Genomic DNA, 27,928 nt, shown 5'->3' on the forward strand with positions numbered 1-27,928 from the left:
AAGAAAATGACATGGTAAAGATACTAAAAATCCAATCAAACTACTGTTCAATCAATAATCCCTTCAAGGAGAAAGTTAACTACTTATTACAGCTACATAGAACAGATAATACCCAGTATAAATGAATTGTTGATTTAACTTGGATGCCTTGATGACCCTGGTCTCCTAGGCTGGATTCATGGCATTAGGACACTGTCAGTATCGGTCCTGCCTTTTAGTGCTACATCTTCATCTGGGCGATGTCCTCGGGGCACACAAATTTTCTACTGTTGGTCTTCATTGCCTTGGCCGGTCACGAACTGGTACTGCTTGATGTTCACTGAAACTTTCACGAAAATATTAGTACAAATTCCGAACTTGTGGTTTCACAATTGACATGTAATGATACGTACTTTCTTCATAGACACTATTGACGTCTGCTATGACTGTAGATGGTCTGTTAAACCATCAAGAAATGACACTGTTCTCCTCATGGTGGCAAGTAACAGCCCTCCAGGTCTATAAAAGACCTCCCTGCGTAGTGAGCATCTGAACAACATGCTTAGCCAGCAAGTAAGTGAGCGAGAGTCCTTGTTCGAGTTCGCCACCTATATTCTGAGCTCTGACGTCCAGCGTACGCCGTGATTCGATTGACGTCCTGATTTCCTCTATGTTGTAATTAACATGTTCCCTGATTTCTTATTAATTAGTTAATTAATTCCATAATTAATTTAATTTCCTAATATTATTTATGCCTTCCTACAAAATGTGTTAAAGCTTTTATGCACACTTGTTGGAAAATGTTTATTAAGACGTCGAATCTGAAGTTTTGATATTACGAAAGGTTTTGAATGTAATATTTCTCGTGGATGGAGAGTTCAGCAGTATTAAAAAGTTTTCCCATCTTCTCTTGTGGTGATAATACTGTTCTTCACCCCTCAACAGGTTATACAAAAGAAATGTGGTAATGTACTAGTAAATATCCTGTTATGAACCAGACCATAACAGCTTGTAACAGCACTGGGCAGGCAGGGTTAGATGAAGAGTGGCAGCAGACATCTGTGTCACTACTGTTGGAATTAGATAGTGGGTTCAAATTCCACCGTCGGTAGCCCTGAAAATGTTTTTTTGTGATTTCTCTTTTTTGCTACAACATCAAACTAACATTGAAGGTTTTTCGGTGACAGGATAGGAAAGGGCTAGGATTGGGAAGGTAGTGGCCGTGGCCTTAATTAAGGTACAGCCCCAGCATTTGCCTGGTCTTGACATGCCCCAGTGTGATTTGCCTGGGTGCCTTAAGATGTGTCATATCATTCTCTCTCTTCTTCTTGTCAAATTTTACCACATCTTTCTCTCACCAATTCAGTTCAGTATCTCTTCATTTGTGATTCGATCTCTCCATCTCACCTTTGTTTTTCTTCTATGACACCACATTTCAAAAAGCTTCCATTCTCTTTCTTTCTGAGAGAGTTACATCCATGTTTCACTTCCATACAATGCCACGCTCCTGACAAGTCTTCAAAAACATCTTTCTAATTTCCATATCGAATGTTTGTTGTAAGCAAATTTCTTTAAAAAAAAAAAAAAAAAAGAAACTCCTTCCTTGTGCTAGTCTGCATTTTATGTCCTCCTTACTTCCGTCATCGTTAGTTATTTTACTTCCCAAGTAAAAATATTCATAGACTTCCTTCTAATACTTCATTTCCTAATCTAATATTTTCTGCATCACCTGACGTTTGAATGCACTCCATAATTTTTTTTTTTTTTTTTTTTTTTTTGCTAGGGGCTTTACGTCGCGCCGACACAGATAGGTCTTATGGCGACGATCCATTATTTTTGTTATGGACTCCTTTATTTTCATCTTGTACTTCTTCCCCAAGACTCTGTCCATACCATACAGCATCTGGCTCCATGGCTATATGGTTAGCGTGCTGGCCTTTGGTCCAGAGGATCCCGGGTTTGATTCCCGACAGGGTCGTAGATTTTAAACTTAAATGGTTAATTCCCTTGGCTAGGGGACTGGGTGTTTTTGCTGTCCACAACATCCCTGCAAGTCGCACACCACATAAAACACTATTCTCCATCACAACACCACGCAGTTACCTACGCATGGCAGATGCCGCCCACCCTCATTGGAGGGTCTGCAATACAAGGGCTGCACCTGGCCAGAAATAGCCACACAGAAAAAAAAAAAAAGTACAGCATTTTCTCCAGATCTTCTGCTGAATCGGATAAAATAACATCAGCAGATTTCAGGGTTTTGATTTCCTCTCCTTGGATTATGATTCCCTTTCCAAATTCCTCTTTGATTTCCTTTACTGTCTCTTCTGTATAAACATTGAAGAGGAGGGAGGACAAACTGCAGCCTTGCCTCACTCCTTTATGGATTGCTGCTGCTTTTCTGTGCCCTCAATTCTTATCACAGCAGACTGATTTTTACAGGTTATAGATAATTCTTCTTTCTCGGAATCTGATCCCAATCCCATTCAGAATTTCGAATAGCTTGGTCCAGTCAAAATTATTGAATGACTTTTCCAGACCAACCAACGCCATGTATGTGGGCTTGTCCTTAATTTGGTCGTCTAAGGTCAGACATAAAGTCAGAATTGCTTCAAGTGTTCCTACTTTTCTTCTGAAGCCAGCTTGATCTTCTCACATCTCAGTTTCAACTTGTCTTTCCATTCTTCTGTAAATAATACTTATTAAAATTTTTCAGGCATGAGATACTAAATGAATGGTGTGGTAGTTTTCACACTTGTCAGCACCAGCTTTCTTGGGAGTAGGTGTAACAACATTCTGCCAAAAATTGGATGTCACTTCTCCTGTATCATACATCTTAAACACCAAATGGAATAACCTTGCCATGCAGGTTTCTTCTATGGCAGTCATTAATTCTGAGTGTACATCATCAATTCCTGGTGCCTTGTTCCTATTTAGGTCTCTCAAAGCTCTGTCAAGTTCTGATCTCAAAATTTGGGCTCCCATCAACAGCCTCTTCTTGTTCCAGAACCCAGTTATCTAGTTCATCACCTCGATAGAACTGTAGGATATTTTCCTGCCATCTTTCTGCCTCATCTTCTTTCCCCAGAAGTGGTTTTTGATCTGAGCTCTTAATATTCATACACCTAATTTTCCTTTCTCCAAAGGTTTCCTTGATTTTCCTGTATGCAGAATCTACCTTTCCGGGGTCCATACAACCTTCCACATCTTTGTACTTCTCTTTCAGTCATTCTTCCTTAGCTGTCCTGTACTTTATATATACTTCATTCTTTACTTGCCTGCATTATTTTCAGCCCTTCTCATTTTTTTTTTTTTTTTTTTTGCATTCTTGTACTTTCATCGTTCATTCAGGTCTAGTATCTACAGAGTTATCAATTGATTCCTGGTTGATCAATCCTCTCTTCTTAACCTTTCTTCAGCAGTCTTACTGATATTCTTCATGACTGTCCATTCTTCCTCTATTGTGTTTCCTTCAGCCATTTCATTTAGCCCTTGTGCAACATGTTCCTTGAAACAATCCCTCACACTCTTTTCTTTCAACTTGTATAGATCCAATTTTCTTGCATTATCTTCCTTAAATTTTTTCAGCTTCAGATGGCATTTCATGACCAACAAGTTGAGGTCAGTCCATGTCTGCCCATGGTAATGTCTTGCAATCCAACACCTGGTTTCTGAATCTGTGCCTAATCATAATGAAGTCTATTTGATACCTTCCAGGGTCTCCAGTTCTTGTCCATGTATACAGCTGTTGTTCATGGTGTTTGAACCAAGTGTTAGCAAGGGTTAAAATATGATCTGTGCAGAATTCAACCAGCCGACTTCTTTCATTCCTTTATCCCAATCCATATTCTCATTCTGCATTACCTTCTCTTCCTTGGCCTACCATTGCATTCCAGTCTCTCATCACAATTAGATTCTTGTCACCTTTTACATATTGTATTAAATCTTCTAGCTCTTCAAATATTCTTTTGATTTGATCATAATCATCATCTGCTTAACTAGTAGGCATATATAAATCTGGTGGTGGGCATTGGCTTGGTGTTTATCTTAACAATAATTGTTTGACTACGCTGGTCGTAGTAGCTTCCCCGTTGCCCTATTTTCTTATTCATTATTAAATCTACTCCTGCATTTCCCCTGTTTGATTTTTTGTTGATAATTCTGTAGTCACCAGACCAAAATTCCTGCTCTTCCTGCCAGTGAACTTATACAAACTACATTAATTTTAGTGTATCAATTTCCCTTTCAGATTCTCTAATCTACCACAGCGATTCAAAGGACTAACATTGCACTCTCCGACTCGGAATGTCAGGGTCCATCTTCCTGATGGTTGCCCCCTCTCATGTATTCCCCACCCGGATATCTGCATGGGCGACTATTTTCCCTCTGGAATATTTTACCTGGGAGGAAGCCATTGTCAGATCATTCATACCGGGAGAGAGAGCTGCATGTCCTCGGGAGTTAGTTATGGGTGTAGTTTCCCATTGCTTTCATCTGTGTAGCAGTAACAACAAAGCTAAGCCATGTTAAATATTTTTAAAACCCGTATCAGTCAATCATCCAGACTGCTGCCCTTGCAACAGCTGAAAAGCTGCTTTCCCAGTTTTGATGAGCCATTCATTAGTCTGGTCTCTCGACAGATACCCATCCAATATTGTTGTATCAACGGCTTGGCTACCTGCTTCATTTGGACATGCAAGCCTCCCCACCCTGGTAAGGTCATATGGTTCACAGCCTACAGATAAATTTCTAATCCATACTCATCTGACAAGAGCCAAACCCAATATACCATCAATTAAACATCAAAGAAAGATATCCTTATGGTTTTGATGTGCTAGTTCGGAGCAACATCATGATCTATACTTGCACTAACCTCCACATGGAGGCTGAGTTCCTTACCGCAAGGAGTAAATGACGTTTGCTTTGATCCTAGCGTGGATCACCATTGTAGGACCTGTACAAGAGTTATGAGTCATCATATCCTGTATTAAGTGAACCTTTCACACTTTGCTACTTAGGTGATAGTTTGCATAAACTCACGTTTTGTGCTAAAGATACGCTGATTTTCCTGTTTCATTGTACTTATGTTTTGCTAGTGCCAACATGATACTTTTGTTTTGTAGTAGGTAGTGTTTGGCATGCACAGTATTTGTAACAAAATACCCTGCTATTACTTTGTCTATGTAATATTTCAGGCCAGGATTATGTATGTATGTGTATATGTGTAATTTCACAAGCAATGAGCCTATGATATATATATATATTTTTTTTTTTTCAGTTATCCTCTCTATTTATAAATGGTTGATCATCTGGCTTCTGCAAAGTACTGAAGATGTGTATCACTCTAATTTACATGAGGGAAAAGATCCTTTCACTGCCAAAAATGATTCACAAGTATATTATGCAAGATCTCTCTCCATGGCATTTATAGAGGTAAAAGATTTTATAATTATATTACCGGTAACCCTTTTAAAATTTATTCTATGTCATAAGACCTGTTTTCTTAAAATATTATGTGTTCAGCAGTAAATAATTAGTTTTATGTTTAACAAAACAGTAACCTATCTTCTGATAATTAACACACATACTGTAGTAAGCTTATGGGTTTTTTAATACTTTCATTACTGATTAAGAAAACCCATACGATGTTGCACAATATAAAACATAAACTTGTATTGTTTGTTGATCATGTATTTACATTTGTTTTTACACTGAACTGGCCTCTCCTCTAGCAAAGTCTCTTGAAACTACTTCACTTCTCTCTTTCAAGGAATTCCTCTTGCATAATCTTGAGGGCAATAGACATTATGATCATTGTTTGTTCTGTGCAATCCATTTGAATGAATGATCATAGATAACTCTCATTACTTGAATGCATAATGAACCAGAGACTTCTTCCTTTCAGTACTCATTCTCTATGAAACTAAATGTGGGGAGTATTTGCACCCCTTTTTTTTATCAGGGGATCAAACATTTTGGGTTCTTTTGTGCTTTTTTGTCTACATTCCTTGACTTCAACCATCTGTATAAGCCTCTTATTTTGTTACATCTCTCATATCTTTAGTTTATACGCTTCTTTGTCCTAACCTTCCCACATCAAGAATCATCCCATCAGGGATCAGTGAGGAGAATAGCCCATTTATGATAGCGACGACTGTATGGATGTGTGGAGCTTGTCCTTTCCTTTGTGTTTTCATGTTTGAGTTTCTCTTTCTGTGGCTCCTCCTGACCACACAGCCATCTTACTGTGTTTGTCCTTTCTGTGGATTTATCATTTTAATCCCAGCTTTTTCTTTCTAATGTATATTAATACACTTGTTTGTTTCTGTTTCCATTTGGTTTGCAATGAAAAATTGTCAACCAGAGAATAATGTATTTGCGAGTCAATTACTTAAATTTTTAGCACCTGGTGGAAGAGCACGCACACCTGCTGAGGTCAATATGAGACAAGGTGAGGGAATCCTGCTGCGACCTTAATCAAACTGCAGCCTCCATGTCATCATATGACATTAATCATTGGTTGTTGAGGGAAAGTTTCAGTTCTCTGAATATGTGAAAATCACACTGGGGCATGTCAAGATTATATAGGGGATACACGAGTACTTCCCTCCTGAATTACTGCGATGTGTCGTAGACACAGTTGTGGAGCAAAGTGAAACCACCTCAGAAGAGTCCTGGGCATTTTACCTTTCATCATCTGCCAAAACTTCCTGAGTATTTTGTTATATTGCTAAGTATTCAGTTGCCCCCCTTCTCCAGGAAATTCCAATAAGTCGCCCATGTTGATTGGTAAACCATGTCATCATTACATTGCCCACACTGTTCTGTATGGGAAATGGGAAGTCTACACGTTTCTACTGATAGCTATGCCTTATTTTCCAGCTGGCAAGGTTGCCACCACATATTACCAGAAACGGGTAACTCTGTTGTTCTGATATTCAAGAACAGTGGCGATGTGATAACTCCTTTGACTGTTTTCAAGACTATGGGGAATCCACAATGGGGAATCCACTGAGATGTGAGGGCAAATACCATGAAACAGATTCACCAGTATTGCCTTGTCACTGATTATCTCAAATCAACTCATTCACGTGCACCACAATGTCTGATTTCTGTAGCTGTCCTGGCTGGTCATTGTCATTTAAGATAAGTGAATTATATTTAGAAACATATTTAGTACATATGGACTTGTTGGGCTCATGCAGTAATCAATAATGGTGAAACCTTGGAGAAGAAAATTAATTCATATGAAGGTTAACATAACCCAGTTATCACTTCATGGTAACCAGCAAATAAATCTTCATACTTTTGTTTAACATTAAACCAGAGAGGTGAACAATATCAGAGATAACTCATCTAACACACTTCATGCAAATGAGAATGGATTATTTTGAAGTCACATCACAATGAACACAAGAATAACATGCCTATCCTCAACAAAGTCTCAGTATTGAATCTCAGATAACAATTTAACACTACCGGGTAAATTGGTCATTTCGGTTAGGGGCGCACGGCTGTGAGGTTGCATCTGGGAGATAGTAGGTTCGAATCCCACTATCGGCAGCCCTGAAAATGGTTTTCCGTGGTTTCCCATTTTCACACCAGGCAAATGCTGGGGCTGTACCTTAATTAAGGCCACGGCCGCTTCCTTCCAAGTCCTAGTCCTTTCCTATCCCATCGTCGCCATAAGACCTATCTGTGTCGGTGGAACGTAAAGCCCCTAGCAAAAAAAAAATAAAAATAAATAAATAAAGTTACACCCTACAGTTAATTATGTTGGCCACTGGTTTAAGTTCAAAATATTAGAATAGTTTTAACATAAAATTACACATAATATAAAACTCATAGTTATGACCGCGCAGCTCCGTGCAGTAATTTCAAAATGAAATTGCTGTTACATAATGATCATACATGGTAAAATAAACAGAAAGATCAGTTTAGAAAAGGTAAAGTGCAATGAGATACATAATTTAGAGAATTAATTTATATCCCAAAAGGGATGATTATGGGGATAGATCCAATCAGTATATGGAGTTGTTGACATCGTGTGTAAACTGCATGGCAGTCCTGTAAATAGCCAGGGTCACCCTTGAGCTTTGTAGCAAGGAGCGAGAGGGCAGAGAACTGGGGATCACTGTAAGTACCTAGGTGTTAATATAAGGAAAGATCTTAATTAGGGTAATCACATAAATATGATTGTAAATAAAGGATACAGATCTCTGCACATGGTTATGAAGGTATTTAGGTGTTGTAGTAAGGATGTAAAGGAGAGGGCATACAAGTCCCTGGGAAGACCCCAAATAGAGTATGGTTCAACTGTATGGCACCCTCACCAAGATTACTCGATTCAAGAACTGGAAAAAATCCAAACAAAAACAGCTCAGTTGGTTCTGGGTGATTTCCGACAAAAGAGTAGTGTTACAAAAATGTTCCCAAGTTTGGGCGGGGAAGACTTGGGAGAAAGAAGACGAGCTGCTCTACTAAGTGGTATGTTCTGAGCTGTCAGTGGAGGGATGGCGTGGAATGACATCATTAGACTAATAAGTTTGAGTGGTGTCTTTTAAAAGCAGGAAAGATCACAGTATGAAGACAAAGTTGGAATTCAAGAGGACAAATTGTAGGAAGGAGATTAGGGCTTGGAATAACTTACGAAGTGAGATGATCAATAAATTTCCAGTTTCTTTGAAATCATTCAAAGAAAGGCTAGGAAAACAACAGATAGGGAATCTGCCACCTGGGCAACTGCCTTAAATGCAGATCAGTAGTGAATGATTGAACCACCCAGACATCTTATCGGCTACAGAACACGGAATAAAAGATGAAAGCTCTTTCTGCTTTGCTTGCACACGTAGGTGGCAATGTTACTATACCATCCACATCACGTAACAATTGAATGTATACATTTATATACATAGGAATTTTATTTTACATGTATTGGGTATTGAAACTCTCCATGAGGAAAATACTGTCTCAAGATAATCACTTCTCAGTTGTCAAGAAATTCAAACATGAGAAGTGATTGATGTTCATTGAATTCTTAAGATATATTCTGATCATCCAGGTTGCTCAAACTTCATTCACTGTAGTGGTTGGAATAGTGGGCACTTCCTGATAAAATGGAATTTAGATCATTTACAAAAAAAAAATCAGTTGATGTTTATGAACTACCGTATTTACTTGCATTTTTTCCTCCCCTCTTTTTAAACTATTTTCTGACCTCAAAATTGGGGAGGGAAAATTATGCGAATCTAAATTGAAAATGGAAATAAAAAATCAAACATAATTACCTTAAGTTACAAAATTTATTTAGGCCTAAAATAGTACAAAGGAATCAAAAATATGTATAACACAATTTTAACGAGAAATCTAAGGCAATAATGTATTCCCTAGCAGTAATTATACCGAAACAGTCTTCTTCTAATGTTGCACAAGAATTCACTGAAGATAACAGCCAAATACCTGAAATAAATTAGAATACTGTATTAGGGTAAAATCTGTAAAATTGCCTACGCTATATGTATTTCACTTCAAAGAAATGGACTTACCATGTCATTCATCATCGCTTTCTTCCAAAGTTATCTGCAATGAATCACTCCTATTCTCTTTCACCTCCCAGATGCAGTCATCTTGAGTTCCATCTAATTCATTGGAAATCCCAGTTTTCTTAACTTTTGACAATTTCTTGTAAAATCAGTCCCCATGCATGAATAATCCACTCAAATATTAACTCTAATGAAGGCCCCATGATCTTCGTGGTAGGATCAACGTATGAGAACCTCCCGCCATCCATTCAGAATATACCCCCTGTTTGTTGTCTTTGAATGGCTTTTTGATGCGTACATAAAGAGGCTGCACGGCAGACATCAAGCTACCAGGAATAATTGCAGCATCAGTCTTCTGGCTGATCGTTTCTTGGTAAACATCAGCAACAAGCTGGCCACGGAAACTGTCCAAAACCAGGAGAGACCTGTGCTTTACGAGATGGCCAGGCCGTCTTCCCCACACAACATTTAACCAATCCTTCATGAGATCTGCTACCATCCATACTTTCTTCTGGAAATAAATTTGCACACTGGAAGGGAATTTCTCGTTTTGCGCTTGAAAATTACTGTACGTAGGGAGGAAGTTTCTGTCCATCTGTAGTAAAAGCCAGCATAACTGTGCTGCGAAGTTTCTCTGCCTCAGTAGTCCTCATGACTACGCTGGATGTTCAGTTTTCGATAATTGTAGTGTTTCTCGGCATATCAGAGATACCTTTCTGAAAGAATGTCCACCTTTACAATACATTGTTTTTTATTAATTTACATAAATGTTACATCATTACTGTGTCTTAAATGAGACATGCTTCACCTATTTTTTTAGGCATCTTCACTCGCTGTTCCCAATATCTAAGATCAAAATTGTTTGCTAGGATCCTAGGTTTTGTTTACGATAAAATGCTTAAAATAGTTAGGCTAACATGAATTGCTCTAATTAATCTAATTGCTCTAATTAATAATTTTATGAGGATGCTTATTTCTCAAAACTGAAGATGTTTCAGTCACGATAATGGGCATCTGGAAGCTCCTATATAAATAAACAACTCCTTTGGTTTTCGGAAAATTCACTTCAGGGGGGAGGGTGAAATGAAGTGAAGAATGGGGTGAAAAAGTATTTAATTCTTTTTATGAGGATACTTATATCTTCAGAAACTGAAGATGTTAAAGACGTGAAAATTGGTATTTGGAATCTCCTTTAAAAATAAAGAAACGCACACTTTTGGGGAGGGATGAATCAACTTAACGGGTAGGAAGGGGGTGGTAAAGGAGTTGAATTACTTTTATGAGGATACTTATATCTCAAAAACTGAAGATGTTACGGACGTGAAAATTAGTATTTGGAATCTCCTTTAAGAATAAAACAGCACACATTTTTGTTTTTGTTTTTGAAAATTGACTAAGGGGTGTGGGGTTGAAAATAAGTAAATAAGGAGTTGAAATATGTTTATGAGGATACTTTATCTTAAAAACTGAAGCTGTTACAGACGAAAAGTTGGTATTTTGAATTTCCTTTCAAAATAAAGAAACACGTATCTTTTGTGTACGGAAAGTCCACTTAAGGCGGGAGAGGGGTGGAAAGAAGTCAAGAAGAAGTTAAATTATTCTTGTGAGTATTCATTTATCTCAAAAACTGATGGTGTTACAGATGTACAGCCATGAAAACTGGTATTTGGAATGTCCTTTAAAAATAATGAAACACATATTTTTTTGTTTTCGGAAAATCCAGTTAATGAAAAGAATTGGAAGAGTGTTTTTTTTTTTTTAAATGAGTACCGGTATATTATCTACATTACATGTCAAAAACTTATGTTGGAGACAAGAAACTTGGAAAGTCCTTTAAAAATACAGGAACATGTACCTTTTTGTTTTCAGAGAAGGCACTTAACGGGGGGCGAAAAAAGTGAAAAGTAGTTGAATGTGTAACAGACATGAGAACTGGTATTAGGAATCTCCTTTAAAAATAAAGGAACATGTAATTTTGTTTTCGGAAAATACACTTAGATGGGGGTGGGGATGCGGGAAGTACTGATCAAGGGGTTGAATTCTTTTTATGGGGATACTTATTTATATCTAAAAAAACTGAAGATGTTACAGATGTGGGAATAAGTATTTGGAATCTCCTTTAAAAATAAAGAAACGTGTGTTTATTTTTTCGACTTGAGAGAAGACTGTTTCTCACATGTACAGTTCTATGTCACATGGTCGTCTGAGCCCCGAAAGGTAATACCACAAACATGGTTTACAAAGAATTTCTGCGCTAAATGAAACTCAATTTTTGGGTGAGTTTTTATACTTTAGGAATTTTCAGATAATATCTTAGTACAATGCCGAGGAACGATCACTTTGATCAAATTACGAAATCGGCGCGGGTAATTGCTAGTCTATATATATATAAAATAACTTGTACTGACTGACTGACTGAGTCATCATCGCCTAGCCATAACTACTGGACAGAAAGAAATGAAATTTTGAAGATACATTCATATTAACATGTAGGTGCTCACTAAGGGAGGATTTTTGGATATTCTGCTGTTAAGGGAGTGAAAAGGGGGGTGAATTTTTAAAATGAGGATATCTATATCACAAAAACTGAAAAGTTTACAGACGCTAAAATTGGTATTTGGAATCTCCTTTAAAAATACACACATTATTTTTGTTTTCAGAAAATCCCATTGTGTGCGCGCGCGCATGTGTGTGTGTGTGTGTGTGTGAAAAACGGGGGAAAATTGGTTGAACACATTTTATGAGGAGACTTATATCTCAAAAACTGAAGACGTTACAGACACGAAAATTGAAATTTGGAACCTCCTTTGAAAATAAAGAAACACGTATTTTTGTGTTTTTAGATAATCCGATGAGTAGGGGGTAAACGAGAGTGACAAACAGAGTAAATTTTTAAGAAGCCTGCAAATTTCCTCAGACACGTAAGATATTACAGATTTGAAAACTGGTATTTGGAATTTCCTGTAAAAGTAAAGAAACACAAATATTTTTTTTCGGAATATCCACTTAAGGGGAACTGAAAAAGGGGGTGAATTTTTAAAATTAGCATATCTACAGTATATTTCAAAAACTTAACTTGTTGCAGACGTGAAAATTGGTATTGGCATCTCCCTTAAAAATAAGGAAATACGTATTATTTGGTTTTCGGAAAAAACCCTTAACAGGAGGAGGGTTGGAAGAATTGATAGCATTTGAAGGGGGGGTGATGAAATCGGAGATGAATTCCTCTTATGAGTATATATATCTCAAAAACTGAAGATGTTACAGACGTGAGAATTAGTATTTGGAATCTCCTTTAAAAATAAAGAAACACGCATTTTTTTCTGGAAAATAGATGTAAGGGGGTGTGGGGTTGAAAATAAGTAAATAAGGAGTTGAAATATATTTATGAGGATACTTTATCTTATAAACTGATATCTTAAAAACTGAAGCTGTTACAGGCATGAAAGTGGGTATTTTTAATTTTCTTTGAAAATAAACAAAAACGCATTTTTTGTTTTCTGAAGTCCACTTAAGGTGGGACAGGGGTGGAAAAGAAGTCAAGAAGAAGTTAAATTATTCTTGTGAGTATACATTTATCTAAAAAACTGAAGGGGTTACAGACATACAGGCATGAAAACTGGTATTTGGAGTCTTCTTTAAAAATAATGAAACAAGTATGTTTTTGTTTTCGAAAAATCCAGTTAAGGAGCTGAAAAGAATTTGAAAAGAGGTTGAATTTTTAAAATGAGTACCGGAATAGCTACACTATATGTCAAAAACAAAACATGTTAGACACAATAAACTTGGTATTTGGAATGTCCTTTAAAAATACAGGAATATGCACCCTTTTGTTTTCGGAGAATGCACTTAACGGAGGGGGGGGGGGGGGGTGAAAGGAAGTGAAAAATAGTTGAATTTTTTTTTATGATGGTACTTATATCTTAAAAACTGAAGATGTTACAGACGTGAAAATTGGTATTTGGAATCTCCTTTAAAAATGAAGAAACCTGTATTTTTGTTTTCTGAAAATACACTTATATGGAGGTGGGGGTGGGGGAAGGACTGATCAAGGGGTTGAATTCTTTTTATGGGGATACTTATGTATATCTCAAAAATCGAAGATGTAACAGAAGTGGGAATAGGTATTTGGAATCTCCTTTAAAAATAAACACGTATTAATTTTTTTGACTTGAGAGAACATGTACAGTTCTATGTTGCATGGTCGTCTTAGCCCCAAAAGGTAATACCACAAACATGGTTCACAAAGAATTTCTGGGGTAAATGAAACTCAATTTTTGGGTGAGTTTTTATACTTTAGGAATTTTCAGATAATGTCTTAATACAATACCAAGGAACGATTACTGTGATCAAATTTCGAAATCGACGTGAGCGAAGCTGCGGGTAATTGCTAGTCTATATGTATAATTTGAACGTTAAACACAATATTGTGAGGAAACCGCAATACTAATGCCTTTGTTATACATCAAAAGAAAGGTCTCCATCTCAGGATTACTAGAAAACTACTTAATTTATAAAGTCCTTTATTTGCGTAAAATAGTCATTTATTTGAATAATACGATGCTTAGGTCATTGCAGTTTATTTGCCAGTTGATAGCTCTATGGAAGTAGTCTCCGCTGATCTTTCTATGCCAGACCGATAGAGGGCTCTATGAAAGTTATCTCTGCAGATCTTTCTATGTTAGTTCGATAGATGGCTTTGCGAAATCAACTCTGAACAGAATCTAATACCTTTTTGTTTAGAAGCTCCACGAGGATGCAGGAAAACATCTGTTCATTCATATTTAGTATACATGGAAATGCAACTTTGTTATTACCAGATGGTAAGACGGTTCATAGCACTTTTGGTTTGCATGTTCCACTAACAAAGTTCCGTTCCATGCGTTAAATGAAATGGCTCAGAAGCAGACATTTTGCGAAAAAAAACATTATTGATGAAGTTTTGATGATTCTTACATTAGCAGTAAATTGGACTGACTGCATACTAAAGGATATTGTGAGGTGTGAAAAAGAAATGGGTAGTAAGTTTGTCGTATTTGGGGGAGATTTTTGCCAACTTCTTCCTGTGGTATCCAAAGATGGAAGTGCTTGGATAATTGAGGCATGTATCCAGAATGCTCATACATGGCCAAAAATTAAAGTATTGCACTTGAATACAAACCATCGTGCAAAGCCTTCTGTAAAGGAATTTGCGGCATGACTACTACAATTAGGACCTAATGAAATTTAAAATGAAATAGGAAATGATACAAGAAAAGTCTCAGACTTCATAAGTAACGAATTTATGGTAATTCAGATTTTTGGCAATTGTATAGACTGAAATTCTCCTGCTTACTATAACAGGTCTCTTCAATGAGGACTGTAACAACATAAATGAAGATGTTCTTCATCTAATCTCAGGAAGTTTCATGGAATTCAACAGTCCCAATACTCAGTCAGATGACACAAATTTTGTAAGCAGCATACCCATAGAATACCCAAATGTATTAAAATTACAAGTTTGTGCAATTGTAATGCTTATAAGAAATACGCACATTCCTTTGGTTTAATAAACATTGTGTGTATGATAGAGAAATGTATGATGAAATAATAAGATTAGAAGTCATTACAGATGCTTCCAAGAATCTGGTAATTTATCTAACTAGGATTGGTTTGGTGTCTACTGACAATAACCTGCCTTTCAAATTTAAAAGAAAGCAATTGATTTTGCAATGACCATTAACAAAGCACAGGGTCTAAGTTTTGACAAAATAGGTATTTACTTTATTCCGGTGCATTTTCAGTTATGTGGCATTTAGGAGAGTCAAAGCTGCAAGGGATGTCGAAATTAGGATTATAACTAAAGCATATCAGGGTCAGTTCCTTGAAACTGAAGGGTATTTCACAAGAAGCATAGCATACTGAAATTGGTCAATGAATAGGACAGTCAAATGGAATAATTTACAGTGAATTGCAGCCTACTTTATTAGAGAGATGAAAACACTACTCTTACAAGCTTGCACAAGATGATTGTGACAGCGCAATTGACAAGGATAAAATATTCCAAATGTATAGTCACAACGGAAGTGTAAGTTTAATGACAAATGGTCTTGCTGAGTTCAGTATATTTTCCATTACTATTCTCGTGCTTCCTTTATGATTAATTTTATGTTTAGTCTTTGTTCGCAGCCATTGCTGCAACAGGCCACTAGTTAATTGTACTTGTCTGGTCAACTTGCTTAAGTCATATTGCTTTACAGAAAAACAAAGAAATAAAAATGCACAAATAAGACCAATATTACTCCTTCAGCAAGGAGCCCTGTTCCTTGACTTGGTTCAGCATCATATGCTGACGAATAAGGCAATTTTTACTGCTGAGAAGATCAGTCCTACCTTGCATGCCCTAGAGCAGTGGTATTCAAACATCCTGGTTGGCATAGCCCCAAAACCCAGTATTGTTTTTCCTTCATACCCCCAAAATGAGTATCTTGCAATTATGCCAGAAATAACAAATTAATGTTGCTGGATGATAATAATAATAATAATAATAATAATAATAATAATAATAATAATAATAATAATAATAATAATAATAATAATAATAATAATAATGGCATAGGGATGTGGCGAACCCATCGCCCAGTGGTAAACCACTGCTATCAGCCACCCGAGTATTGGCGGGAAAACCATAACTATTCGGGTAAGGAGGAAATGCCTGCCCGCAGCCGGAGAACATCTTGAGGCTCTCCAGGGCTAACAACTTTGGTTGTATGTAGAATGAGCAATTTGCTCCAAGCTAAGCTAAAGCTTCTCAAGCATGATGGTAAAACAAAGACATGAAGTTAATACCCCAGGTGGCAACTTTTCAAAGAAATCCACCGTCGCCGACAAGCGACGCATGCATCCCGTTCGGATTCTGGGGGGGGGATGCAACATCATGCTAAAGACGAGTCGGAGCGTCTTGGAAATCCTGAACAGTCACGAAAGCTGAAACCCATATCTAAGACTTTTTTGGCAACGTTCAACATAAACAGTTTAATACAAACTGGTAAGATGAAACAGCTGACCAATGCCCTCCACGAAAATAAAATCATAGTAATGGCTCTGCAAGAAACTCGCTTCACTGACGAAGATACGTTTGAGTCTGAAGGGTATCGGTTCTTCAAGAGCAGATCCCATAAGAGAGTAATGAAAAACACCCCGATCTTCGGTACAGCTTTTGCTGTCAACACCAGAATTCTTAGGTCAGTCTCAAATTTTGAAGCTGTTAATGATAGGTTATGACTACTATCCCTGCGTTGTGCAAATAAAACATATACGCTAGTCAATGCACATGCTCCAACTAATGAACAAAACAAAAAAGACCTGGAAGGCACAGATAGATTCTGGAACATCCTGGATGCCAGATTAGCGAAAATCCCAAAGCACCACGTCAAGATCCTATTGGGTGATTTTAATGCACAGGTAGGACATGAATGGAAACACAGGAAAGTTGTTGGGCTCTACCCAGCACACAAAAGAACCAACAAGAATGGAGAATGCCTCGTTGAACTATGTGATAACCACAACCTCCAACTGATGTCAACACACTTTTGTCACTTACCAAGAAAACAGATGACATGGAGATGCCCAAACAAAACAATAGGAGAATTCCAAATAGACCATGTTGCTATATCTCGAAGATACAGTCCGCAAATCATGAACGTTACCGTAAAAAAGGGAATAAACATACTCAGATCACTATGTATCAGTAATCAAGTTTCGGCCAATCCCTCTCAACAAAAATAAGAACGAACCTACCATAATTCGCTTTGACACAAAAAAGCTCAGAGAAAGAGAGAATGAATTCAAAGAACTTTTTTTTTTTTTTTGCTAGTTGTTTTACGTCGCACCGACACAGATAGGTCTTACGGCGACGATGGGACAGGAAAGGGCTAGGAGTGGGAAGGAAGCGGCCGTGGCCTTAATTAAGGTGCAGCCCCAGCATTTGCCTGGTGTGAAAATGGGAAACCACGGAAAACCATCTTCAGGGCTGCCGACAGTGGGGTTCGAACCTACTATCTCCCGAATACTGGATACTGGCCGCACTTAAGCAACTGCAGCTATCGAGCTCGGTATTCAAAGAACTTGCCCAGCCAGTGGAAAAAGACTTCAACAGTACAAGAAAGCAGATGATACAAGCTGCAAAAGGAGTGGCAGAAATCAAGAAGAGGAAGAAGCACACGTGGTGGAACGATAACTGCGAGAAGACCTTAGGGGATTGTCTGAATGCCTGGAAAAAAGTATTACACCTCGAAAAAAGAAGAAGATTGGAAGATGTACAAAACACAAGCACAAACAGCAAAAATAATACGCAGTGAGAAAACGCAAGTATGAAAAGGAACTACTGGACAAGATTGAGCAAGACTTTCATAGAGGTGAGACCCGTAAATACTTCAGAAATTTTAAAAAGAAGGTACAAGGATACAAGGCACCTTCCCTTTGCTTTCTAAGGAAAGATAGAACTCTTGCAACATCAAATGAAGAAAACTGCAAAATCTTAGCTAAGTATTTTAATGACCTTCTAAACTGTGAAAAACCAGCCAACCCCATCAAAACAAACAAACCAGTGAGCCAAAACCTGCCATCTTCTCCACCAAATTGCGATGAAATCAAACGCCACATAAAGAGACTGAAAAATAACAAGGCTCCTGGTGAAGACTCCATGATTGCGGAACTGTGGAAACATGCTTCGGAAGAAGCAATAGACATCCTACACCAAACCATTGTAGATATATGGGAAAAAGAACTACCAGAGGACTGGAAGCTAGCCTTGATCCATCCTTTATACAAGAAAGGAAATATAAGAGATGTGAACAATTACCGTGGAATTTCTCTTCTGCCAGTAGCCTACAAGATCCTGTCACTATCCATCCTTGAAAGACTAGAACAGCAAATTGAGCACAAACTCAGGGAATACCAAGCAGGTTTTCGGAAAGGCCGATCAAGTGGAGAACAAATACTTAACCTAAAAACCATAATAAGATACCGTATGCTGAGAGGTCGAACCTATGTATCTACATTTGTAGACTTCAGGAAAGCATAAGACTCCATCGACCATGATGTGTTACTTAACATCCTTGCAGAAATGGGAGTCGATGAGAAACTGCTGGCGATAATAAGGGCAACACTAACTAATACCAAATCCAAAGTAAAATTCCAAGGATGTCTCTCTGAACCCTTTGAGATCAAGACAGGCGTTCGACAGGGAGATGGGCTGTCACCTCTTTTGTTCAACTGCGTACTTGAGAAGGTAATACAGGAGTGGCAAAAGACGTTAAAAGAAAGAAACCTTTACAAACCCGTAAGGATTGGGACAAAGAAAAATGTAGTGGAAATAGATTGCTTAGCGTTCGCTGATGATATAGCCCTTATGGCAGAAAATTTCAAAAGTGCAACAGAACAGATCAATGTGTTGAAGGAAGTAGCAGAACAAACAGGTTTACAAATTTCCTTTCAAAAGACAGAAGTAATGTCAAATATCAAAGATGATACGGCGCAACTAAACACCAAATATGGAACGATAAACCATGTTAGTAAATTTAAATACCTTGGGAAATGGATTCAGCAAAATGGACTTGACAAAGAGGCCATAGAAGCAAGAATCAAGAAAATGGAAGTCGCTTTCCAAACCACCCGCAACATTTACAACAAAAAGTGCTTTTCCCTGAACACAAAAATTCGTCACTACAACACTGTCATCAAACCAGTATCACTGTATGCATCTGAATGCCTGATCCTGTCTGAGAAATGTTTGTTTGTGGATTTAGAGAGGAAAGAAAGATCCTACACACCATACTTGGTCCAAACTACAAAAATGGCATCTACATTAGAAAATCCAGGCAAGAAGTATACTCTAAGATAGAGAAGATCACGGACACAATGCGTAAAGGCAGAGTTCGCTTCTATGGTCATATACGACGGATGATTGACTCTCGATGGATGAAACGTATCTTCAGTATATTTGACGCAAAACCAAAAACGGCAATGCCATGGTACGTTAATGTCAAGAAAGATCTTAAAGAACTGGGCCTACAAGCAGACGATGCACAAGACCGAAATCTTTTCAGAGCAGCCATCAAGACTTTTGGGACTTTCTGGGACGAAAAACGGGCAACTGGTGCTAAATGGACAGAAGAACGTCGTGCTAAACACAGTGAGCTAATGAAGACGATGTGGATCAAGCGAAAGATGAATAAATGCCAGAATGTAAAGTGAGGCTTATCGTGGTCCCTAGTTGGCCGATTAGCAAAGTTGAATGAATGAATGAATGAATGAATGAATGAATGAATGAATGAATGAATAATAATCATCATCTTCTGCAGCTTATCCCACTTGCTCAGGGTCCTTGCATACATTGAGACAGGAGAGTTGTGGCCAAGGATTGAAGATAGTTTGCCCTTCCTGACACCACGAGATTTTCAGCTGGAAATCCCATCCCAGCAACACAAGGAATCAAACCATGGTCGCCGGGATGACAGGCAACCAGCTAAGCTGCTACACTACCCAGTTCCCCAATAACAATGTATTGTATGTACTATATCGTTGCTGGGCAAAGGGACTGTCCTAACTCCTTTGAACAAAAGTTTACGGAAGAAGCCCAAAACGGCCGGAGAACTGTTCCTGACATTATCAGTGCTTAATGACAGCCCATTTATTCTACCATTGGAGTCTTCTGTTCTCTTCTCAGGCAACGCGGTAAGCTATCACAAGACAGATAGAGAAACATGGTTTTCTCATGAGTGGAATTAAGCCGACGAGGTTTTCATTGCCTAGCAACGATGAGTGTAATTATTAATGCAACAATTACTGTTGTAATATATACACTCCTACTGAAAAAATCAAGTGAATGAGTGGATATTCAAACAAAAAAAAATTAAAAAAGAGCAGTAAGCATTTTTACATACCTAGTCAGTGGGAGGTACAAACTGACGCACATTTTAGAATGAATAGTTCGGAAAGGGGACTAAGTTTAGTCGTAGACAAAAACATTAAATCAAAATAAGATTTTATTGAAAATGAGCAGGTTCAACTCTTTTCTGAATTGCTCACCGAAAACAGAAGCTACGATAAATTTGCGTACACGTTGAGATGACTCCGCGTGCCATTCTTTGAATACCACTGTGCCAGAGTACTCTCGATGTGTAGGAGACCTTGCATATAGTATGCAAATTAGTATTATTGCTTGATGTATGTTGGGTATTCAGCCTGAAGGCTGGTTTGATCCTCAACAGCTCTGCCATCAGCTGTCATAGATGGCCTAGGCATCACTGAAGAAGCATTCTAGAGAAATGAGGAGCGAGGCAGTTTCCTGTTGCTTTTCTCACTGAGTCAGAAATTGTTATTTCATAAGTTGTCGACACCACTGGAATGCACACACCAGCTGACCCTATGAGTGACATTTTCACACTGTTCATAGCAGGGACTGGCTGTACAAGGAATGGCATTACTGGCATCGCTCAAACCTCGGTCACTTCCATATCGTCAAAGCCAAGGGTGACATTGAGATGGATCACTGAAAGTAATGAATTTGTTCTAGACCATATCAGAAGGCAAAGTGTACTGTAAACTAGGTGTCACCAGCAAGGGCACGTAAGTTCATGGTGGAGAGAAAATAATGCCATATAGCTTGCACATACTGTACATAAAGTTATTAATGTATCATTGTTTATGAAGTCATATTTTTTAAATTTTTGGGTGAGATATTTTTTTTTTCTTCATTTGAGACTATATATTTAAGATTGTTATACTTGTAGCATTGATTGATTGATTGATTGATTGATTGATTGATTGATTGATTGATTGATTGATTGATTGATTGATTGATTGATTGATTGATTGATTGATTGCTTTCCATACAGCACTATGTAATCCAGACTTTCTGGGATCATTGCAAGGAGGCAGAATTGGAAAAGAACATGAAAAATGTTCTTCATAAATTGTGCTGCTTATATGGGCTCTGGTGCCTTGAACCACATTTAGGATCTCTTTATGAAGGTAAATTATTCATTTACTGTAAGTATATAGATGTACAATTGAACATAAAAATATTTCTTTAATAATATATAATGGAACTTGTTGCTGCTGCTGATGTAACAGACTAAGAACATCATGGTCAATAGCCCATTTCTGAGAGAAAGTGAGTGCATGCACCTTAGTACCCATTTGATTGTGGGTGTCTGTGAAAGGTAGTATTATGAAGGAAGTGGCTATGGTATATGCTGTATGTTAGGTACAATCATAGCATTCTCCTGAAGTTGACCTGTTTTTTTTTCTTTTCTTTTTTTCAGTTTTGACTCAGTTAATTGATAACTGTTAGGTTCTTTAGTCTGCTGAAACTAATTTATAAATAAATTTATGAACTGACTGGAAAAGAAAATATATAAATAGAATTATGCCTGGAAAAGGAAAAAATTAAAAAATCGAATAATAATGTTATTGGTCTTTCGTCCAACTACTTTTGACTATTTTCGAATACAAAGAATTGCCAGAATTTTGTCTTGCAGGAGTTCTTTTTTGTGCCAGTAAATCTACAGACACGAGGTTGACTTACTTGAGCATCTACAAATGCCACCGGACTGAGCCAGGATCAAACCTGTCAAGTTGCGGTCAGAAGGCCAGCGCCTCAACCATTTGAGCCACTCAACCCGGTTTAAAAAATAGAATGACATGTTTTGTTCTTTAAAGAACATGAGATTTCATCCAGTCACACTCTGTATTTAGAAATGTATAAACATTTATATTTAATTCTGTTTAAATACTTGCAATTTGGAACTTATCTTAATGAACGTCTTAATGAACGGCTCAGACGGTTGAGGTGCTGGCCTTATGAAAACCAACTTGGTATGTTTGATCCTGGCTCAGTCTGGTGGTATTTGAAGGTGCTGAAATACGTCAGCCTCATGTCGGTAGATTTACTGGCACGTAAAAGAACTCCTGTGAGACAAAATTCCGGCACCTTGGCGTCTCTGAAAGCTGTAAAAGTAGTGAGTGGAATGTAAAGCAAATAACATTATTTTATTACTTTTGATCTTCTTTTTCACTGTACGGAGAACCAGAATTATGTTGAGCAATCTGTAGCTGAGTTTTAATTAATTTTATTGGGTAGACACAAAATGTTAACACAGATCCTTTAGATGTCAACATCATAAGACGTGACTAACGAGTGGACTTTTCCGCCTTTCATAAGTCTGATTATCTCTGCCAGATTTGAACCAGAGTTTCTTGTGTACAGAGGCAGACACTCTACTGCTGATCCGCAGAGCGAGATTATATATAAATGGTAATATAATGTTATTAGTTTTACATCTTATTAACTCCTTTTACACATTTTGGAACTGTTAAAGTGCCAGAAATTGCCCTGGAAGAGTGTTTTATATGCTGGTAAGTGGCCACAAAAAAGTGGGTGGCTATATTTGGGCACCTACAACTCTCACGGGCTGAGCCAGGATCAAACCTCAGGTTCTACCATCTGTGCGAGACAGTCCAGTTGCATTTAGGTATCATTCCGGCATTCACCAGGTGTTTATGTGAGAAGCACTTCCAGGATGGTTGAAAGTGAGGGAGCTTTCCAGCTTGTCTTCACAACTGTACAAACTTCAATCACCTCAACTCTGTATAGCTGTGAATACCCTGCTCATGCCTCTCAAAGCTGTCATAAATTTGTAGCCAAGCCAGGATTCAAACTTGGACCATCGAGGCAAGACACATCTATGTCTAACCGTAGACCAAATACTCTTTATTGTGTTGATAGATAATATACAGAACGGTTAATCGAGGAAGCCATGATTGATGTTCTGCTTTATTGCCATGCTCATGCACTGACACTGCAGTGATTTCTACTTTAGAGGCATTCTCCATTCCACTTTGGTACAAGGGATAATCCCTGTTCACTTCTCCTGACCCATAAGAGAACAAAATGTTTGGTGTAATTGAACAATATTCAGAGGTGGAGATGCATTTTTCTACCAGATTTTGTAATCATAAGGAGTGAATCAAAATGCATTCACATGGAGCGAGTTGGCCATGCAATTAGGGTCTTGCAGCTGTAAGCTTGCTTTCAGGAGATAATGGGTTCGAACCTGTCGGCAGCCCTGAAGATGATTTTCCGTGGTTTCCCGTTTTCACATCAGGCAAATGCTGGCGTTGTACCTTAAGGCCAGGGTTGCTCCTTTCCTTTCCATTCCATTCCTAGATCATTCCTATCCCATCATTGCCATAAGACCTATCTGTGTCTGTGCAACGTGAAGCAGATTTCAAGAATGAATTTATCACATGATAGTGACTGTTTATGGCCTTGAATGTTAAGCTAGAGAGAGAGAGAGAGAGAGAGAATTTAAGATTATTTTTTTTTTCGAATGGAAATGAATGATAATCCAGAGCAGAACAGATTCAGACTAGGGACCTCACACTTTGATGAACATTGTGCTATTGCCAAAAGTTTGGATGAGGGAATATCAAAAAAATTAAAGTTTGTAAAATTGTTTGCATTGTTAAAATTTTGGTGCAACAGCAGTCTTGCAATGCTTCACCATCTTCGGCCAGAAACAGTTCCATGAAGGAATATTTAATGGGCCTAATGTTCAAACGTTTGTGGTGTCCATATCGAAAAGTACTGAACGTGGTATAGAACTGTGTGTATAACAGATTTTCTGAATTACATTCTTCAAATGTTGATAAAATTATATTGGACAATCCAGGCAGTACACAGTATAGGACCACATACATACATACATACATACATACAGTGTTAAAAGAATACTGTATGTTAGTCATTGTGAAATTCATGTTGCTTAATAATTAGCATTGCCATTTGTTCTTCATTGCAGGAGGATATGCTGTAGGACCTAGAGCTTCTAAATTGATTAGGAAAAGCATTTTAGAATTGTGTTCACTTCTTAAGCCAGAAGCGGTAGCTGTTGTTGATGCATTGTCTCCTCCAGACTTCATTTTGAATTCACCTCTTGGAAAATCTAATGGGCAGGTGAGTTTTGATTATTTTAATTCCCTCTACCTCTCTGATTCTTCTGTTTATTATCTTTATTAAATAATGTAAACATTTATACTATTATCTGTGCTTTGATTGCAGGTGTATAAAAATCTTCAGGCATTCTTCTTTCAAAGTCCAGGAGTTATGGAACGTCCATCATGGTGGAAAGAAATGGTTGGAAGCTTGAGGTCTAAATTGTGATTTAGTGTCCATTCTTATGATTGTACCCATCTGTGATGTTTTATTCTTAGATATTTAATTTTGTAATTGTGAAACTTCAATAAATATTGCTAATTTTGTGTTAAAAAGATTACGTTAATGTCATGGTTGTATAAATGTATTGCTCTTCAGTTGTACGTATGCGACTACAGTCACTTCCTGAAACTCATTACTATACTTCACATCCCATTACTCCTATGACAATGTAGTACTGTAGCTAACCATAATAGTGGTATAGAGACTTTAAGAAGCACGTACAGTAAAACCTCGTTAATTCAAAGTCGTTGGGATGCAAAAATCGGACTTCCGAATTATGCGATTTCAAATTAACCGCCAACTCTTAATTCAGAAATGCCAACCCTTGCTGCATCAAAAAATATGCTTAAACCTGTACTGCATGCAGTTAACCTTGATTCAAAGTTTAAACCTTTGAAATGCCATGGAAAAGAACGATTTCCAAAATGTATCCAACAAGGTGCATGTGGTCTCAGTACCTCAGCCCTGTATCTCAAGTGTTAAGTGTTCCTCAGACCACTCGTGAAGACGTGCAGGTCCGTAAGGCCATTCAACATGATGCTGCCCCACACCATGACCCCACCACCACCATCCTGGTCCCGTTCCACGATGTTCCTGTGGTTGTATCGGCTACCCGGTTCTCTCCAGATTAATGTGTGATGGAAATCGCTCTGCAAACTGAAGCGGGATACATCTGTGAATAGCACATGCCTCCGTTCATTCATGGTCCAGTTTCGTTGTTGACGACTCCACAGTAAACGGGCCCATCTCTGTACTGGAGTGAGCAGGACGCACACTGCTAGACGTCGGGCAAACAGCCCAGCTGTTCTGAGCTTACGGTACACAGTTTGCCGGGAAACGGTAACCCCTGAGACCGCTTCAAGCTCCACCGACATTTGTCTTGCAGGTGCACTCCGATTGCGTCGGGCAGTTAAGGCCAGATATCGGTCCTGCTGTGCGGTGGTTACCCTTGGTAGTCTTGTGATCTCCATTACACAGTCATAATTCTAGAAGTTTGACCTGAACTTTCAGATATGCATGTGTGACCAGGTGCATTGAATCATTTTTCCTGCCAGGATTATTGGACCGATTCTTGTATCTGCTAAAATTTAAGACAGGTATGAGGGCTGAAGTGGCCAAGCCCATGGTATAATAATTTCGTGTGGCTATTTCTAGCCGGGTGCAGCCCTTGTAAGGCAGACCCTCCGATGAGGGTGGGCGGCATCTGCCATTTATACGTAACTGCGTGTTATTGTGGTGGAGGATAGTGTTATGTGTGGTGTGTAAGTTGTAGGGATGTTGGGGACAGCACAAACACCCAGCCCCCGAGCCAGTGGAATTAACCAATGAAGGTTAAAATCCCCGACCCGGCCGGGAATCGAACCCGGGACCCTCTGAACCGAGGGCCAGTACGCTGACCATTCAGCCAACGAGTCGGACTAACCCCATGGTGCAGGGGTAGTATGCCTACCTCTTACCTGATGGCTGCGGTTTCCATTCTCAGCCAGTCCAAGAAGTTTTAATTTTGGACTGAGGATTGGAACGTGGTTCACTTAGCCTTGAGACCAACTCTCTGATACAAGAGGTAGCAGACCTAGTCAATAAAGACAAGCAATAGGTTGAGGATATTGTCACGCTGAGTTGAGTACACGGTACTCCAGTGTCTGCAGGCCAACAATTTTTGCACACAGACCCCCTAATTGGCTGTTGCACTATGGGTTTATTTTGCTTTGTGTTTGAGAGCTGAAACATTGTACTATGTAGCTTAGGTAACACGGATGGTTTAGAATCCCACTGTCAACCACCCTACATCTGGACAACTGGTTGTCCATGGATTCCCACTTCAACTCCATACAGATGCCAGTATCCAGTTCTAGCCCCATTTATAATAAATTACAGCAATTCACTTTGTGACATCATTAAGGCCCTTCCTAGTGTTAGACAACACTATGAACATCTAAATACCATATGGTGAAGTCTTGTGGAGATAAGCTGAAATTTAAGGATACTACATAATTCTGAAGCCTGTTAACAGATGTCTCTTTTTGATTTGGGATACCACCTAAGGATGGCCTAGAGAATTAGGGGGTGAAACTTTATCTGACGCTGTAATAATTAAGAGGTGAATTCCTCAAGGCAGTATTATTGGATCTTTGTCTTCTGATAACATAATGATATGAGTAAAGAAGTGGAATCGGAGATAAGGCTTTTTTGCGGATGATGTTATTCTGTATAGAGTAATAAATAAGTTACAAGATAGTGAGGAACTGCAAAATGACCTTGATAATGTTGAGATGGACAGAAGGCAATGGTATGATGATAAACAGGGTTAAGTCAGGATGTGAGTTTCAAAAATATGACAAAAGTCCTCTTGGTTTTAATTACTGCATTGATGGGGTGAGTCAATCAGTTAATCTATGATCTGCATTTAGGACTGTCGCCCAGGTGGCAGATTACCTATCATTTGTTTACCCAGCTGTTCAAGTATTTTCAAAGAACTTGGCAATTTATCAAACATTTTCCTTGATAAATCATTCCAATCCCTTACTCCTTGTCCTATAAATGAATGACACTTTACTGGGCAATGTATAAACTCAATAATACGACAATAGCAGCTAAAACTTTTTTTTTTACAAGTTTCTTTATGTTGCACTGACCGAATGTTCCTTTTGGGGATCATTGTAAGTACCTAGATGTTAATATGAGGAAAGATATTCACTGGGGTAATCACATAAATGGGATTGTAAATAAAGGTACAGATCTCTGCACATGGTTATGAGCGTATTTAGGGGTTGTAGTAGGGATGTAAAGGAGAGGTCATACAAGTCTCTGGTAAGACTGCAAATGGAGTATGGTTTCAGTGTACGGAACCCTAACCAGGATTACTTGGTTCAAGTACTGGAAAAAAACCCAAAGAAAAGCAGCTAGATTAGTTCTGGGCGACTTCCAAAAGAAGCGTAGCGTTACAAAAATGTTGCAAAGTTTTGGCTGGGAAGACTTGGGAGAAAGGAGACGGGCTGCTCTATATCATAAGTGGTGTGTTCCGAACTGTCAACAGAGATAAAGTGTGGAATGGCATTCGTAGACGAATAAGTTTGAGGGGTGTCTTTAAAAGTAGGGAAGATCAAAATATGAAGATAAAGTTGGAATTCAAGAGGACAAATTA

The 27,928-nt window shown here is 38.3% G+C and overlaps 1 protein-coding gene across 7 annotated transcripts in view; it reads left to right on the forward strand.

Moving 5' to 3' along the window:
- Positions 1-24,847, forward strand: part of LOC136864756 (peroxisomal acyl-coenzyme A oxidase 3) — a 230,510-nt gene extending 205,663 nt beyond the window's left edge. For all 7 annotated transcript variants that reach the window (XM_067142116.2, XM_067142117.2, XM_067142119.2 and 4 more), the window contains 4 exons: positions 5,258-5,412; positions 21,401-21,536; positions 24,368-24,522; positions 24,628-24,847. In XM_067142116.2, the coding sequence (XP_066998217.2) occupies positions 5,258-5,412; positions 21,401-21,536; positions 24,368-24,522; positions 24,628-24,729 (548 nt within the window). In that variant the 3' untranslated portion in view covers positions 24,730-24,847. The remainder of the gene's footprint in view (positions 1-5,257; positions 5,413-21,400; positions 21,537-24,367; positions 24,523-24,627) is intronic.
- Positions 24,848-27,928: the final 3,081 nt, after the last annotated feature.

The sequence above is a fragment of the Anabrus simplex genome, chromosome 2, assembly GCF_040414725.1.
Source record: "Anabrus simplex isolate iqAnaSimp1 chromosome 2, ASM4041472v1, whole genome shotgun sequence".
Classification (NCBI taxonomy): Eukaryota; Metazoa; Arthropoda; class Insecta; order Orthoptera; family Tettigoniidae; genus Anabrus; species Anabrus simplex.